The sequence below is a fragment of the Sebastes fasciatus genome, chromosome 12, assembly GCF_043250625.1.
Source record: "Sebastes fasciatus isolate fSebFas1 chromosome 12, fSebFas1.pri, whole genome shotgun sequence".
In the NCBI taxonomy this organism is placed as follows: Eukaryota; Metazoa; Chordata; class Actinopteri; order Perciformes; family Sebastidae; genus Sebastes; species Sebastes fasciatus.
Genome location: NC_133806.1, coordinates 32,912,774 through 32,929,116, shown reverse-complemented (window position 1 = coordinate 32,929,116; position 16,343 = coordinate 32,912,774). Strand labels below are relative to the sequence as shown.

The following is a 16,343-nucleotide window of genomic DNA, read 5'->3' as shown; positions in this document are numbered from 1 at the left end:
TTTGTCATTGCTGCAAAAAGGTGAGTCAAATAGTTTAAATCACTGTCTATGCACCATAAAATCCTGTTTCCTATTTATTTCGATCAGGTCTGATCATTATGTATCAATATCTACAGTATACTGAATTAGCTGAGCAGATATTTTACATCTCTTAATTTAAAAAAAGGCCTAAAAAACCTAAAACCTAACATCTGAGTTATGAATTGAAGTGAGAACATGAGGTTTTGTTAAAAAGGGATAATTTGCATCAGTATTGTTTCTCAGTAATCATCATTATGCTTCTTGTTATTCTTGTTGCTTCTTTGATTCAGTTCTCTCCACAGGTGGCTGCTGTAACAACAGGAAACCTGCCACGTCTGACCCGCCTCTTTCTGTTGCTGCTGCTTCTGGATTGGTCAAGAGGGAGCTTTTGGAAATTTCTCAGGAAGTTCTACAATAATGCAGAGCAAAACATAAAGAAACACATCTGGTTCTAACATTTTCCTTCAAACTAAGAGCATGATATAAATCTTCAAAATGAATAAATAAGGATTTAAATAACTAGATAAATATATAACTGTACAAACCCACAACTTGGAAAAATAATTAAGAAGTAGCCTATATAGGCCATCATTGATGTTGCCTGCATCTATTTCTATATTATAGTATGAACAACACAATGTTTATTATCACCTGTGTAATAATATCTGGTAAGAATAAGGTAAAAAGCCCAAAGACAAAGGTACCTGACAATTTACTCTAGTTTCAATGTCATTCTCTAACTTTTACTGCTTAAAGGAAATTTATACTGTGAGAAATGTTACATTACCTGATTGTAATACTTCTCTAAAAATCAATCAACACGGGTTGTACCACATCATAAAAACAACAAGCTTAAAATTTGAGTAATATTTCAGAACTTTAAAGAAACTAGTGACTTGTTATTTTATAATTGAATATATATTTGAACGTTCCATTTCTTCTGACAAACATGATCGATTTCCCTATAATATCACCTCTATGTTAATTAGCAATATTTTCCCTTTTTATTGCTGTCAGTTTTATTATTGTTTGTAGTAGCAGTATTACTACGTTTGGTTTTACTCTGAAGAGCTGAACCGGATGTAGTCTCCTCTGATCTCAGTACACTTGATCCTAGGTAAAGCTGCTAGCTGCCTGATGTGATTAGCCACGTCATGTCAAGTTAGCAGTGGAGCTCCTCTGATAGAAAGGCAGCGAGGGCTCGCAGTGTTCCGGTGATATTAGCTCGTTGTTTAGAGAGGAGCTGTAGTTTCATGGTGATAACTCGGCGGCAGTAATCCTAGTGGAAGATGTCGGACCTCGGGGACTGGTTCAGGAGCATCCCGCTCATCACCCGCTCCTGGTTCGCTGCCTCCATCGCTGTCCCCTTCATTGGGAAACTAGGACTGATTGACTTCAGGAACCTCATGCTGTTTCCAGAGCTGGTCTTAAGCAGGTTTCATGTGAGTGGATCTCGTCCCTGTTCACCTGTGTGTGTTGGAGCTGCTGATGTTCAGCTGTGTGTGTGTGTGTGTTGGAGAGGCTGATCAGTCAACGGTTGATTGTTGGTTAGCAGCTAGGTGGCTAGCAAGGCTATCTGAGCAGCAGGCCTCGTGCTGTGTGACAGCCAATCAGAGGGCGAGACGTAGGAGGTCAGGACTTCCGGATGCTGTCAAAATGCTTCTTAATTTAGCAACACTGAAATAAGGTGTCAATATAACATCATATATTAATAACCAAAGATGGTAGCCGAAGTGTTGCATTTGGGTAATTGGTGTAATAAAATCAATTTGAGGTGGTGCTGTTGTTGTGCATGCCACAAGATCTGATAGTAAAATGGTAAAGGGACTTCCCTCCTGTGAGATGATCCTGCAGGCAGCATCTCTACTCATCACAGGTTGACAGCTTCTACAAGCTACTACAAGGTTATACCAGGTCAGGAGGAGGGATGGAGATGTGGATCTGAAAGACTTACTGTACCTCCAGACAAAACAGCCTCCACAAACTACTGTCTTGCTTCTTTGTAGTGGTGGAAAGTTCCTAAATCCACTTCGGCCTATTGGAGTACTGTACTTAGCTCAGAATAAGAAGTTCTAGCCTACTTTACATATTTCACAGGGAAATATTTTGCTTTTTTTCACTAATCACTAATTTTTAAATATATTTTCATAGTTACTGGTGACTTTGAAGAATACGATTGTTTGTATTATCTAAAGACATATTGTCAGTTATATAGTTATAGAAAATGATGCATTGGTAGATTAAACTACTCAAAGGTAGTTAAAATCAGCTCCACCTTCAGTAAAAAGGCTACTTCCACATTGACATTAACAACCCATTTAATGTAACCTTTATCAAATATAAAACTCACATGCACCACTTGCAAGCACAATATAATATACTGTTTCTGTTAATACTGCTGTACTTTTACTAAGATAAGATTTTTGTCCAACCTGAGGACTCCTACATGTATTGGACTACTATTATGCTGTAGTATTGCTACTTTTACTTAAGTAAAGGGTTTGAATACTTCTTCCATCACTGGTTATTGAAACGATTATTACACAGAGAGCAGCAAGCTGGTGTGGCAGTTCCAATAGGTAACTGATATCTCAGAGCAACACCGGCAGTGCTGCACCTTAATAGCTTATTATTGTATTGCTCTATTTACTTGGAGTTGTTTTGTCGCTTGGCAACTGAGTAAGAAATTGTATCTGAAATACTGTAGGTTATTAATCTCAAGGGAAGCTGTATCAATGAAAACCATGATTAATTTCATTATTACTAAATGGCAATTCAGTCAGTATAACATTATAAGCTCCTTTATAGACCCTTGAAGTGTCCTCCACCATACATTTAGTCCTGCTATCTCTTTGGTGGTTAATGAAGGAGGACACTTGTTCTGTTTAAAAGACACCCCAGTTAGTATCACTGTAACCATTATGCAGTCTTAATTAGCTTCAGAGGGGAGCTGGAGGACACCGAAGTCCAGTTTTGGACCAACAATGGGTGGAATGTTTTTCCAAATCCAAATGCTATAAAGCTGACAACATATCCATATCCATCTATTGTGGCCATATGGACAATATCAGTAAATGATAATGAATACGCAGTTAGTAGCTGTTGATATTTTGATTATGACTGCAACTAAAAATATTGTAATCATGAATCTGTTTGTCTGTTATTTGTTGTTGTTGTTGTTGTTTTTTTCAATGAATTGATTAATCATTAGTCTATGAAATGTCAAAAAAAAAGTAAAAAATGCCCATCACAAAGTGTGGGAGACCAAGGTGACATCTTTGGCATTTCATTTAAACTGATACAAAACAAAAGAAATGCAATAAATCCTCAGACGTGAGGAGCTAGAATTAGAGAGGGTTTGGCATTTTTGTTTGATTTCCCAGCTGAAAAGATTAGTGGAATATCAGCATTTTCTGTCGAGTGACTATTCAACTGGATAAGTGCTCTAATTGAATTGCACGAAAATAAAATGAATGAAAAACTGAATAAAATAAAGCCACATTTCTAATTATAGCCTAGGTAGGCACAGTTCTGATTTGTTCCACATCAGCGTTGTATGTTGTAATTACATCCTGTCATTTCCCCCCTTGATTAATAGTAATTTAACACAGGGAATGCTCATCAGCCCTTAAGCCACCTCTTAAACGCCGTATAGATCTGATGTCTGTTACCATCAAACAAAACATTTGAATCTACTTGTGAGGTAACAGACTCTGCCGAGGAACGCCAGCTGTCTGGTGCCACGTTTTCAGTGCTTAGAAGTTCTCATTTACAATCCACATGAGACTTCATGTGTGTTACAAGCGCAGCCCTTTAAAGTCTTTGCTCAAACACAGCTGTGTTGATGTTTTACTACATTTCTATTAGTCTCTTCTGTTTGTTTCAGCTCTGGAGACCAGTGACTGCCACCTTGTATTTCCCAATAAGTCCTAACACTGGGTTTCTGTACCTGGTCAACCTGTATTTCCTCTACCACTACTCCAGTCGGCTAGAGACAGGTGAGACTACAGGCCTCAGCGGCTCACACACACACACACATGCAGTCACACACACTGGATGCTCTTCTTTTTTGTCACGCTAATCTTTCTCTTGGTATTGTTTTTCAGGGGCGTTTGATGGCAGACCGGCAGACTATATCTTCATGCTCTTCTTCAACTGGATCTGCATTGTTGTATCCTTTGGACTGGCACCACAGAATACCAAACCCTTTAAAACGTCCTGTTTAGATGATAAATTACAATCTACTAGTGGTGTCAAAGTTAACGCGATAACGCATATTTGTTTTAATGCCACTAATTTCTTTAATGCAACTTGCGATTTTTAGGTTGTAGCTGCTCAGTTTTAAAGCTAGAGTGAAGATACTGGTATCATATGAAACTAGAAAAACCTAAAGCATCTACTGGTACCAACCATGTCATATAAGGTTGTCGCAAAGGAGGTTAAATAACGCTCCAAACTTACGCTACATTTTAGCGAAGAAAAACTGTCATGGCCTTTTCAACGGGGTCCCTTGACCTCTGACCTCTGACCTCCAGATCAGTGAATGTAAATGGGTTCTATGGGTACCCACGAGTCTCCCCTTTACAGACATGCCCACTTTATGATAACCACATGCACTTTGGGGCAAGTCATAGTCAAGTCAGCACACTGACACACTGACAGCTGTTGTTGCCTGTTGGACTGCAGTTTGCCATGTTATGATTTGAGCATATGTTTTATAGTAAATGCAGTACCTGTGAGGGTTTCTGGACAATATCTCTCATTGTTTTGTGTTGTTAATTGATTTCCAATAATAAATATATACATACATTTGTATAAAGCAGTATATCTGCCCACTCCCATGATGATAAGAGCATTAAAAACTTGACAAATTTCCCTTTTAAGGTACATTTTGAAAAGTTTAAAAACTATGGACAATCATGTGATTAATCACAATTAAATATTTGAATCGATTGACAGCCCTACAATCCACCTTTAACATCTAAGTTTACATCCCCGTTTTCCACTCCAGCAACAATCCTAGCTCTCTGCTGCCTTCTTTGCCCCTCTGCATTTCTCTCTCATCTGTCTTTTCTATACCCCTCTGTCTCTCTCTCTCTCTGTCTCTCTCTCTCTCTCTCTCTCTGTCTCTCTCTGTCTCTGTCTCTCTCTGTCTCTGTCTCTCTCTGTCTCTCTCTCTCTGCAGCACTGTGCCATGTCAGGATGGCTCTGTGCCAGTGGCCCAGTGTCAGTCTACCCCTGCAGAGCAGAGAAACCTAATCTAGGTCACATGCAGCACTAGCAGTACGGCCCGACCCGGCCCATATCTCGACGCTGTCGTTTAGTCAGGAGTTCAGCTTTGATTGTCAGCTTGTCTGGCTTTTCACAGACAGTTTTTTGTTTATGTGATAAAATCTTGTTCTCCTTAAACCTGATCTAAAGTGTTACATTTTAGTTACCACAGGCAAATTGTGGGAATGGGTGAGAAAAAAAAATAAAGTCAGGTGTGGGAGGTTTGGCTTACGCTAGGAGAAGAGGCAGAAGTGGTGGGTGACAGTCAGCCGGTGTGGGGATTTGACCCGGCAACCTTCCACTCACCAGCTGCTCTAATCTTAAAGCTCCAGGTGTGATTGTATTGAGCCACGAGGTTGTTGTCCTTGATTCTAGCTATAGATAACTGGGCTGCTGATGAACATGCAGGTAAGAATCCTCTGTATTTATACCACAACATTAAATCATGACCAGGGCTGGGTATGAAAACTGATTTTCCGATACAAATCGATCATAATTGATTAATCAAATCCAGAGTTTAATATATGTCTTTTCCCGTGGATGCGTGAAGCTTTAACCCGGTTAGTGCCGCGTGGCCTGCCTTTGGGTTCTTATGGCCATGTGAGAGACTAGCGCACCTCAGTTGAATCGGAACATGCCGGGAGCTGCTCCACTGAAGGCACCGCCAAGCAGAAAGGCAGATGTGGGATTTAAAAACTATGAAGACAGAGAGGAACTGGACAAAAGCAAAGCCATATATGTGCAAAAATGAGGCGCAATATTGTGGAAACACCACACATCTCCCAAGTAAACATTCTTATTTTTCATAACGCACCAGGTTAGATGGTTCCTTGCACAATTCACAGCATTAGTTCTGAGAATCTCTTTCATATCTATCCAAATTGGTATAGTAACTGAAATAGCCCAAATCAAATCCCATTGAAATCAGTGGCGATACCCAGCCCTAATTATGACCAATGTATACTGTACTTTAAACATTTGTTTGTAATTATCACTTGAGATCTTAGGAGTGTTTCATAATGATGACCACTTAAATTAGGCTTACTTAAAGAAAAAAAGTGTGACATTATGGGAAATGCTCTTCACCTCAGGTTTAACCAGTTTTACAATGAATCTGCCCAACTAAAAACTAAGAGTGTTTCCCCCATACTGCTGCATTATGAACATGTGTCAGTTTGCAGTACATGAACCAAATGCCACATTTGACATGGGCTGCACTTACTGCGTACTTTAAATTCAAGCTGAAGTATCTGCAGTCTGCCAGCCAACATTTGTGCTTTTTAAATGCCCTGCAATTAAAGTAAGCTGATAAATATCTCTGAGCCCCCCATGGCTTATTAAGTACCATTTTCACCAGTTTTTAATCTTCTAAATGTCACAAAATGAAATAAACAGACTACCTGAAGTCCTGCTCTTAAGAGTATAAAAAAGAAATCTTATTTGATGTCAAACTTGGTTAAAGTCATGCGGCATCATGTCTTGTGCATATTACAATACGAAGTGTTTATATCACTCACTGTCCTTTATGAAACACCCCTCAGATGTTAGATGATGTTGCGCTCGTCCTGATGTCACCACAAGTGAAATAAACCCCAAGCTTGATGAAAGATGATGATGATGCCGTTTGGTTGTATTCACATATTGTTGTCTCTGTTATTATTAGCTGCTGATGATCCCACTGATCATGTCGGTGCTCTACGTCTGGGCTCAGTTCAACAAAGACACGGTTGTGTCCTTCTGGTTCGGAACGAGATTCAAGGTACCGCATGTTTTATCACCAACAGCCGTTACTATTTCATCTAGTTAACAGTGAAAGGTTTCTCATATTTCACAGTAATATCAGAGCACATCAAAGTATGGACTGTCATCATGTGATCTTTATTCCACATGATATTTACTACCTGAATGTGAGACTAATTCTAATAGTCATATTAATGATATGTCCTGTTGCTCTGTCCCAGGCACATTATCTACCTTGGGTCATCCTGGCCTTCAACTTCATCATCGGAGGCTCGTAAGTCATTCTTTTGAATGAGTTGAATCGTTATATTTCAAACACACTGCACTATAAATGTAAATTCAGTGTCTTTTGTTTCTGTATTCCCAAGTAGGGGATAGCCTGATAAGCCTGTTTAACACCGGCACTGTGTGATGTTACTGATTAATCTTCTTCTCTGCTGTTATTGTGCAGGTTTGTGAATGAACTGACAGGAAACCTGGTGGGTCACCTTTACTTCTTCCTCATGTTCAAATACCCCATGGACCTGGGAGGACGCGCCCTCCTCTCCACACCAGACTTCTTGTAAGTTGTTTTTTTCCCCTCCAACCTGGGCTTTTTTTTTTTTTTAGTTTTAACAATTTACTCACCAACTTTATGGCTGAAATTTCTTGTGGCTAATATTTGCAAAATGCAAGATAGATTTCGATGAGCTGGCAGCAAACTGTTAATGTTTATTTGTATATTTACTTACAAGAGAACGGTGAAACAGGAAAATAAACAGTAGTAACAATCCACGTTTAGGGAGGAGTTAATAGTAAAACGGAATATCTACCTGTAGCCTCGGGCGGCTCCAATCACCTCTTCCGTCTCATTTGCTGCAGACTGTCCTCACGGCGCTCTGCTGAAAAGTCCGATCGTTTTGTGAAATGAGACAACCAGTAGTGACTACACTTTTTATGAAGGCTATGACACAAAGACTAAATTGTGACATCTGCTTATACCAGCATGCAGGAGAGAGAAAGCTCTACATACATCATCACATTGTGAACTATGAAGTACATTAGTTGCTAATGAAAACACAAATATGGTGGAAAACAATTGGGAGTATTAATTTCTGTCTTGGATTGAGCATCAATACACAGAGGTCATTTGAGCCGCCTGGACCGTGTAGACTGCGCTGACCGCAAAGAAGCAGGAAACACTAATGCCGAGCTAGCTAGCTAGGTAATTAATTAGCATGCTAATATAACCATAGACTGTATATAAAGATGGACGACGCATCTCCACTTCCTCCCACGTGACAGTCTGCGCAGAAGTGATCGGACGGCGGAGCCGCGGTATCGAGGTCACCCGCCTGAACAAATCGCGAGCCAAGCGCGGCGGCCGCAGCTTGTCGGCGAGAAAGACTCACAGCTACCAATCAGGACGTCTCACCCCCTTTTTATAGCATCCAATAACTAATTAAAGCCAAAATGATCAGAAATATGAACACCTGAACATACATCAGCGTGATAAGGACTATCTTCAATGACAGAAACAAATTCATTTGGTTTGTACTTTGACTTTTTAGTTTGGCCCATGTCCCATAAACTAACATGGAGGAGGCGGGACTTATGACCTATACTGCAGACAGCCACCGGGCGGCGATCCAGATGTTTTGGCTTCGCTTTTTGGGAGCTGTCATGTCATCCATCTTTATATACAGTCTATTGGTGCCTTCAAATGAAACTCGTGAGCTTGTGTTTACATCATGGGAAGTCGTGGCGTTCAAGTGGTTAAGTCGTGAGAACACCGCTGCTAAGCAACGGCAATATTAACGTTACTGTCGACGTCTAGAAGCCACAGAGGCTAACAATTTAGCAAGCGGGTAACATAATGCAGTAAATGCAAAGACATAATGACAGAGGAGGCCGTTGGGAATATCAACATTTTCTGCAGACATGTTATAAAATTACAAAGAAAAATTATATCCGACTAAAATTACAATATATTCATTTATTATGTACCGAAAAATAAACTTCCGTGGCCTCCGCCATTTCCGACAACATCAACAAACACGTCACAACTCGTGAACGCTGAGCTTTCAGAAACTTTCCACTTACGAGGTCCACAAGAGGGGGTGGGGGGTCGTTCATATGGACTCTTCTCGTGAACACCGTAAACACGACCACATTTGAAGGCAGCATACGGATAGAACATGTTGAGAGCTAAAGTTACATACACAAGGCTCCTTTTAAAATGCAGTGCACAGGGCAACCAGATAAGTTCTCAGACTAAACATGGATAACAGGTCTAAACAGCTAAACCACTTGTTAAGATTATGAACTAAACTGTTGTAAAAGTTCATTAGATGTTGCAGAGCTTCTTTTTGGTTCAACTTGAACCATCTGTGTGCTTTTACAACGGTGATTTGCATTGACTTTTGGTTTCACTTCTAAATAAGTATTTTTAAATATTTGAGTAGAACTGGATTAATCCCAAGAGAGGAAACTAGTTTAGTCATCCACACACAGTGACACATAACAAGAGACTCGAATCAGACCGTTCACAGCAGACAACCTATGAAAAACATACTGCTCCAACAAACTAGCAGATGTACCAAGAGGACAGGAAATGAGTTGATTTGTATGACTGCTTGTGTTTTACCAGTTGTACTGTATTTGTGATACAGCTGTGGGTACCCACCTTGCCATTTCTCCAGATCTCAGGATAAAACTACACACATTTCCTTTAATTATAAAACAAACAAGCACTACTACTAAGGCTCGATCACCCAAATAGCAAAGTAGTATGAAATGCCTCGATTCCAAATGTTCCGATGTCATCCCGTTTAAAGATTTTTAACACCTTTGCCCATCTCTCCCTCCTCCTCTCTCCAGGTATCGGTTCTTCCCTAACAGGAGGGGAGGGGTGTCGGGCTTTGGAGTCCCTCCCAGCAGACCAGCTGCCCAGGAGCAGGGAGGAGCAGGAGCAGGAGGAGCAGGAGGAGGAGGAGGAGGAGGAGGTGGAGGAGGAGGTGGAGGAATATTAAGAGGACGTCACCAGTGGGGCCAAGGCTTCCGCCTGGGGGATGAATGAGCGGAGACGAGCGGAGACGAGAGGAGAGAAAGCTACACCCCCCCCCCCCCACCCAATCCCCCCCTCCCAATCCCCCCTCCCCTCCCCTCCCCTCCCAATAACATATGGCGTTGCAGTTGATGTTTCAGGTTAAAGTGCTTGCTTCTTCTCATTCTTCCGTTTACTTAAACTCACATTCATGTTTAAGTTTTAACGGATTTAACGGGATGAGATTTGATGAAGCTCGTATTTTAACCGAGACAGCTCCGCACAGCAGGACTCCGACTCTGCCCAGTTCACCAAGTACAGCCAGCTCTACTATTACTACTACTGCGGATGTGCCCATGTGAAGCACATATATGAATAAATAGATTTTTTTTTTAATCCCCTTTCCTTCTTCCTTTCTAACCTCTTCTTTGCCCCCCACCCCCACCCTTCCTCCACACCCACCCTTCCTCCACACCCACCCTTCCTCCACACCCTGTCATCGGACTTTCAAGACGAGAGATGTTGCAGCTGCACACCAGCATGCTGTTGATTTTGACTCGTGTGTTCCTGTCCTCCCTCCCTCCCTCCCTCCTTTTCTCTCTCTCTCTCTCTCTGATGCCATATCAGATTACATTGTAATTACCACCACACTGGGAGGGTGCTCTCAGCAGAACATGGGCAGAGCTATTTAGAGAGCACTGTTTCCAGGTCTGATTTTACATGGGTGTAAAATGTTTTTTTAAGACCTGATCTCCCTCCGTCTTAAGATCTGATCTGAACCGAAGATAAGGCGAAGATGGGATTTTGCTCTTTTTGTAAATATAACAGTTGAAAGGATGAGCGAGTCTGAGAGTGTGATTATCGTCTATCCATGTTTCCTTAATGCAGATTTTCTTCTCTCGAGTCGGGAGAGCTCAGCCAATCATGTGCCAGTGTGGCTGGTTGAGAATCACTGTGACTATACATGTACAATATACAATTAGGGCTGACACCAGTTATTATTTTTTCATTATCAATTAATCTGCCAATTAATTTTTTTGTCATGAATCAAACATTGTTCTATAAATGTCAGAAAATGGTGAAAATTCTTTTCTTGTTTGGTCTGACAACAGTCTCACTTTACTGTGACATGAAACAAAGAAAAGCTGAAAGTTCTCACAATTTAGAAGTCTGAACTAGATAACGTTTGAATTTGTGCTTGAAAAAATACTGAAGATGATTATTATTCTGTCAACTAATTTATTGACTAATTGTTACAGCTTCATTCTCCACTTTATTGGCAGTAATGTTTTTTTTATTTATGCCAACGCAATGATGCAAATGTGCTCCAATTCTCAGTTTTGGTTGAATTTGTTAATTGCATTTGAACAAATTGCACATAAAACTGGAACTATGCTCAGAAGATACACTACTACAAACCTACGCATAGAAGTGTGTTACGGGTAAACGTAGGTTGCAGAGAAGCTGATGCACACACCTCCTAAATTTCAAATATGCGTTGTGCGGACCTGCCCATCAAGCAAGTTGATTCAACTCCTACCGGGAGTCCAAAAGACAGCAAAACAAATGTAAATGTTCTACACACAAGTATAGAATAAAAACTGCCACAGAAACATATCCGTGCGACCTCTGTTGTCCTACGTGCAGGAGGACTAGAATTTAAACACGTATAATGTTGTTGCACCAACACGTTTCCAATGGTCAAAATCAAGTCCTATTAGAAACTCTTGACCAACAAAATTGTGAGATGAAATAATTGGAGCTGCCTAAGCCTTTGATTAAAACAAATGCATCACTTCAAAACTCCTGTCAAGTTCAACCAAACCCAGATACTGTATAAAGTTGTAAGAAGTGACCGGTCAAACCAGTGTAGAGTCTAGAAAGAGGTGATTTTTCGCACTTATTGAATGCTTCATTCTTCACTGGGCTTCTGTCTGTTAAACTTAACGAGCAATCTTCATCAGTCTCCCTGAACCTTGTCCAAAACCAGGTTTTTTGATGTTTACAATTTTCACTGAAGGACCGAGACGGTTTTACAGTTGGTTGTGTATTTATTGAGTTACAGCAGACTTAAAGTAGAAAATGAAAAGCGGTTTTCCATTTTAGCCAACAAAATGTACACACAGTATCCCAGATACTTGTCTGAACATGAAACTAAAGCAGCAGCAGCAGCGGCAGCAGCAACAGACATTCAGCCAGCAAACAGCCATACACCTGCTGTTCAAACCAGGATTAAATGACAGTTCAACTCAACTCTTTTTTTTTTTTTGCTGCACAAATATTGCAAGCTTTTGCAATTTGACCCATAAATCACAGATATCCCTTTAAATCATTTTGGAAAATGAGTTTGTTAAAAATGAAAATAGTTTGAAGCACATGCAAAAGTTTCTGACGGCTTTGGCTGTTGTGATATGCCGAAGCTTTGTTGCAGTTCTTCAGAAAATCAGCGCAGGTCTGATCATAACTCATGAACCACCGTTTCAGGTGTTCTGGACCGACTGTACAGACATCAACTAAATCCAATCCAGCTTTGAACAGAAGGACCTTCCTCGAGCTAGAAAGACTAGCGAGAAGCCAAGGGGTGTGTGTTCACAGATCGCAGGAGCTTCAGTTGTTTTATCATGCGTGAAATGCTTTTTCACCAAAATGTTCATGGCAAGTTCAGTCAAGAATATTTCAAGTTTTTCAAACAAAGAAATGATAAACGGAAATCGTCGTCGCCATCTCATCTACCAGTTCTGAGGCAGACAGCGAATGTCAGATAAGAGCAGAAAAAGGCAGCACGGTGCGATCAAACAGACACTCCACTCTCTCCTCTCCATGTGATTAATCACTCCTATATCATGTTGTGTGTTCAGATTGCCCGAAACACTCACTCCTTCTTCCTGCCCCTCGAGCACTTATGAGTGGTTTCCACCTTCATCTGCGTAACTCGGAGTCAAGGTGACGCTGCAGGAGAAAAGGTTAAAGTTTCCCACCAGTTTGAGATGAAGTGGCCTAGCATGTAAATATCTATCACTACCACAGGGGATGTATGCAAGTGCCATCAAAGACTACTCATAATGAGTAGCACGCAGGTATGATTTAAAAAAAAAAAGGACAGATTTTCAGCGAATAACACACTATCATACAGTTTGATCTTTAAACAACAACAAAAAAAACATTCCAGGTTTCGGGGCACAAGTTGTGACTTTTGTTTAAAAAAATTTAACAAAACTTGCCGTCCCAGTAAAACTGTACAAACTGTTTTTTTGTAATACAGAAAAATATTTACAAGGGTGCTTCTTTAAAAAAAAAAAAAAAAAGTGTAGTAGTAGTAAGAACAATGCATCAAGTCCAGCTTTGGCACTCCTCTTAATGTCAGCATCTGCACCACATGTCAGTCAGTGCTTTAACAGGGGAACTCCAAAGTCCCCGGCGCTTTGTGATGACATCACAGGCAGACAGATTACATCACTGGTTCCACATTCGGTCATCTTGAGTCGTCGCACGATGGACGGTGACTCAGCAGTCGATGATTTACTCGACCTGGAACAGAATCGGACAGAAACAGAGACTGAACGTACATTTCATTGTTTTATTACCTCCACCAGGGAGGCTACGGCTTCGTCTGAAATCACATACTACAGTAAGTACTACATACTCTGAAATCACATACTACACTAAGTACTACATACTCTGAAATCACATACTACACTAAGTACTACATACTCTGAAATCACATGCTACACTAAGTACTACATACTCACTAGATGTACTATCGTTCTACACACTATTGTGTGAATAAACAGTAGTATGTATCTTTTCGGACTCACTGAGCAGTAATTTACGTCGTCACTTCCTGAGCGCCGGTCAGAGACGTGTAACCATGGTAACGCGTGCCAACCTCAATGTGACCAAAACGACGGCTTGTGAGAATCAAAGTCTGAATTAAGCAAAGTGAAATCTTATACTTGCACGTAAATTGAAGCGTTATTGGCGTTACAGAGCTGTCAGTCAACGTCTGTTATGAATGTTGACGCCACTACCGCATTGCATTGTGGGGTATTTATGCCGCTGTAGTGTCCAGCTGTAATATTTCACCGTAAATAGTATGCACATAACGAACTATTGTTTCATACTAAGGTTTCGGACATACTAAAATATCTCACATACTGTTTTAGCGTGCTAAATAGCATGTTAGTGTGGAATTTTGGACGTAACCTTTATTTTCGTTTGGGTATGTTTGTCTACAGGATTACGGAAAAACTACTGGCTGAAACTTGGTGGAAGGGTGTAACCGGGGTTAAAGGAAGAAGCCATTACATTTAGGAGCTGATTGGCCTTAGCAGAGGTCTCAGAGTACCCTTGATGGTTTTGCATATTGGTGCAAATTATTATAAAAAGTACTAGATATGTAACATTTGCACCCTTCGTTCTGCCTTCCTGTGACAATAACACTGCATGTGTGTGTGTGTGTGTGTGTGTGTGTGTGTGTCTACATCTTTGATTCTAATGATGGTGTGGGTCCAAATATCATCCTGCCATCCCAGCATGCCATCTTTTTTGAAGGGCCAATCAGAGGTAATTACACCCTAATAACTTCCTGGGTAGCTGGAGACTGCAGCTGTGGCATCTTAAAGGAACAGTTCACCATTTATTTATCTATTTATTCCAGCCAAGTCAAAATCCATCTCTGACAGATGTGAAAAATGCACTAATCAATGTTTTTTTTTTTTTTAAATGGGTCAAATGAGTATGTGCTGCTCCAGTGTAATATTAATGTCTGTTTAACTTCCCATAATATAACATACTAGTTTTCTTTAGAAGGAGATTTCACCAATTCAACCTACTATCAACCAGTGACCCTCCCGGGTTGCTCCAAGGTCAGAACTTCAGTGTCTGTTGCCAGCCTCTGTCTCTCCAATCCTGCTTCGCTCTCCTCCCCGACGGCTACAGTCACCTTTACCCACCTGGCAACGAACCAGACACAACAGTAAACACAAACAGACTCCTTCTAGGAACAAACATCAAAGAAAGATTTTTATGTGCACATTAAATGGTTCTGTGAACAAAATGCCATAAACCATACATGAATATCTAGTTTAAGCAACAAATAACGAGTGCAAAGAATGGAGTAATTCAGCATCCACAGCGTGCGATACCCATACGGTGCTGTATTTTTAGAATCTTAAAATAACTCCTCAGATATTCCTTTTAAAAATATCAAATATTAGCAGTGAGCTGATCTTTTTTTGTCTGTATAACATCTGACATTAGAGAATAAATATAGGATAAAAGATCTGTTTCCGTCTCTCCACCCACCTCCCTTTGTCAGCAGTGCCAGAGCTGGTCTGGTCCGGTCTGGTCCGGCTCAGGTCCGTCACACTGTGGGCTAATCTGTCAGTCAACCACTGGACTTTGTCTTGGTCGGACAGCTCTGAGTGCTCTGTAGCAGCTGCTGTGTTCTCACCAGCCTCCTCCTCCTCCACTGCACCAGCGGCTGTAGAGTTAAAAATGAGCACACAAAGTCACACAAGGGTAGAAAACACTTTTCAACGTGATGTTATGAGAGTTAAAAAAAACACTACTCACCTTTCACAGGCTCGACTTCCAAGGAAACACTCTTGGTTTTCTCAGAGCTCTGGCCGTTCTGTTCCTGGCCCGCTTTCTGTTCCTGGCCAGCTCCCTGTTCCTCCACCACGTTTTGGTTTTGGAAACTTTCCATCCAGTCCAGAGTTTCGCCGTTCTTCAGCGCCGAGCGGTGGTCCTTGAACCAGCGGACAATGTCGGTGCGTCCGAGGCTTGTCTGGACCTCCAGCTGGCTGTACTCCTCAGGAGACGGCCACTGAGTCCGACAGAACATCTGTCAAGACGAGATTATGGGAGCAAACACAAAACATTTTACACCATAAAAAATATATATATTTAATCCACTGTTTCGTAGCAAAAATAAAATGCCTTATTAGACCTATATAATAAACAAACCCAAAGCTCTACATTCAATCATCAGCTTTTGGGGACGGAGCTCGTGGTCAAGAGATACACTACTAACTGCTCAACTAGATGAGATGTGAAGTGTACAATTTGTTTTAGCCTTACTAGTGATTAAAGGGATGGCAGTGTCCGCAATATTGGAGTATTGCTACTTTTACTTAGAGGATAACTTTGGTATTTTTTAACCCTATTTTCCCGGGTTTAGTGTCTGACTAATGGGGATGACACTTTCTGAAATTCGATAAACGAGCTATAATGTAATCGTTTGGGGCAACCTCGTACCGTCGGTTTACGTCCACTCAAAGTGTTT

General features: G+C 40.9%; 2 protein-coding genes and 1 long non-coding RNA gene across 9 annotated transcripts in view; 1 reads left to right on the top strand and 2 right to left on the bottom strand.

Moving 5' to 3' along the window:
* Positions 1-1,129: 1,129 nt before the first annotated feature.
* derl1 (derlin 1) lies at positions 1,130-11,142 on the top strand. Of its 2 annotated transcripts, XM_074654765.1 has the most exons (9): positions 1,130-1,463; positions 3,908-4,019; positions 4,128-4,192; positions 5,674-5,700; positions 6,956-7,051; positions 7,254-7,306; positions 7,484-7,594; positions 9,892-9,983; positions 10,023-10,109. In XM_074654765.1, the coding sequence occupies exons 1-9, from the start codon at positions 1,311-1,313 to the stop codon at positions 10,088-10,090; spliced, it is 777 nt and encodes a 258-aa protein (XP_074510866.1). In that variant the 5' UTR covers positions 1,130-1,310; the 3' UTR covers positions 10,091-10,109. The 2 variants fall into 2 exon arrangements, with proteins under 2 accessions (XP_074510866.1, XP_074510865.1); XM_074654764.1 differs by having other exon boundaries at positions 9,892-11,142.
* On the bottom strand, positions 10,886-11,378 carry LOC141779757 (uncharacterized). The gene is made up of 2 exons (XR_012596422.1): positions 11,242-11,378; positions 10,886-11,202 (listed from the first exon to the last, which is right to left on the bottom strand). It is a non-coding gene; the product is annotated as an uncharacterized LOC141779757 (long non-coding RNA).
* A 710-nt stretch (positions 11,379-12,088) lies between these two features.
* zhx2a (zinc fingers and homeoboxes 2a) overlaps positions 12,089-16,343 on the bottom strand; it is a 38,294-nt gene continuing 34,039 nt past the window's right edge. For all 6 annotated transcript variants that reach the window (XR_012596420.1, XM_074654759.1, XM_074654760.1 and 3 more), the window contains 4 exons: positions 15,632-15,902; positions 15,362-15,539; positions 14,890-15,009; positions 12,089-13,585 (listed from right to left, as the gene is read on the bottom strand). Coding sequence is in view for 5 of the 6 variants with exons in the window: in XM_074654759.1 (XP_074510860.1) it covers positions 14,892-15,009; positions 15,362-15,539; positions 15,632-15,902 (567 nt within the window). In the remaining variant the exon portion in view is untranslated. The remainder of the gene's footprint in view (positions 13,586-14,889; positions 15,010-15,361; positions 15,540-15,631; positions 15,903-16,343) is intronic.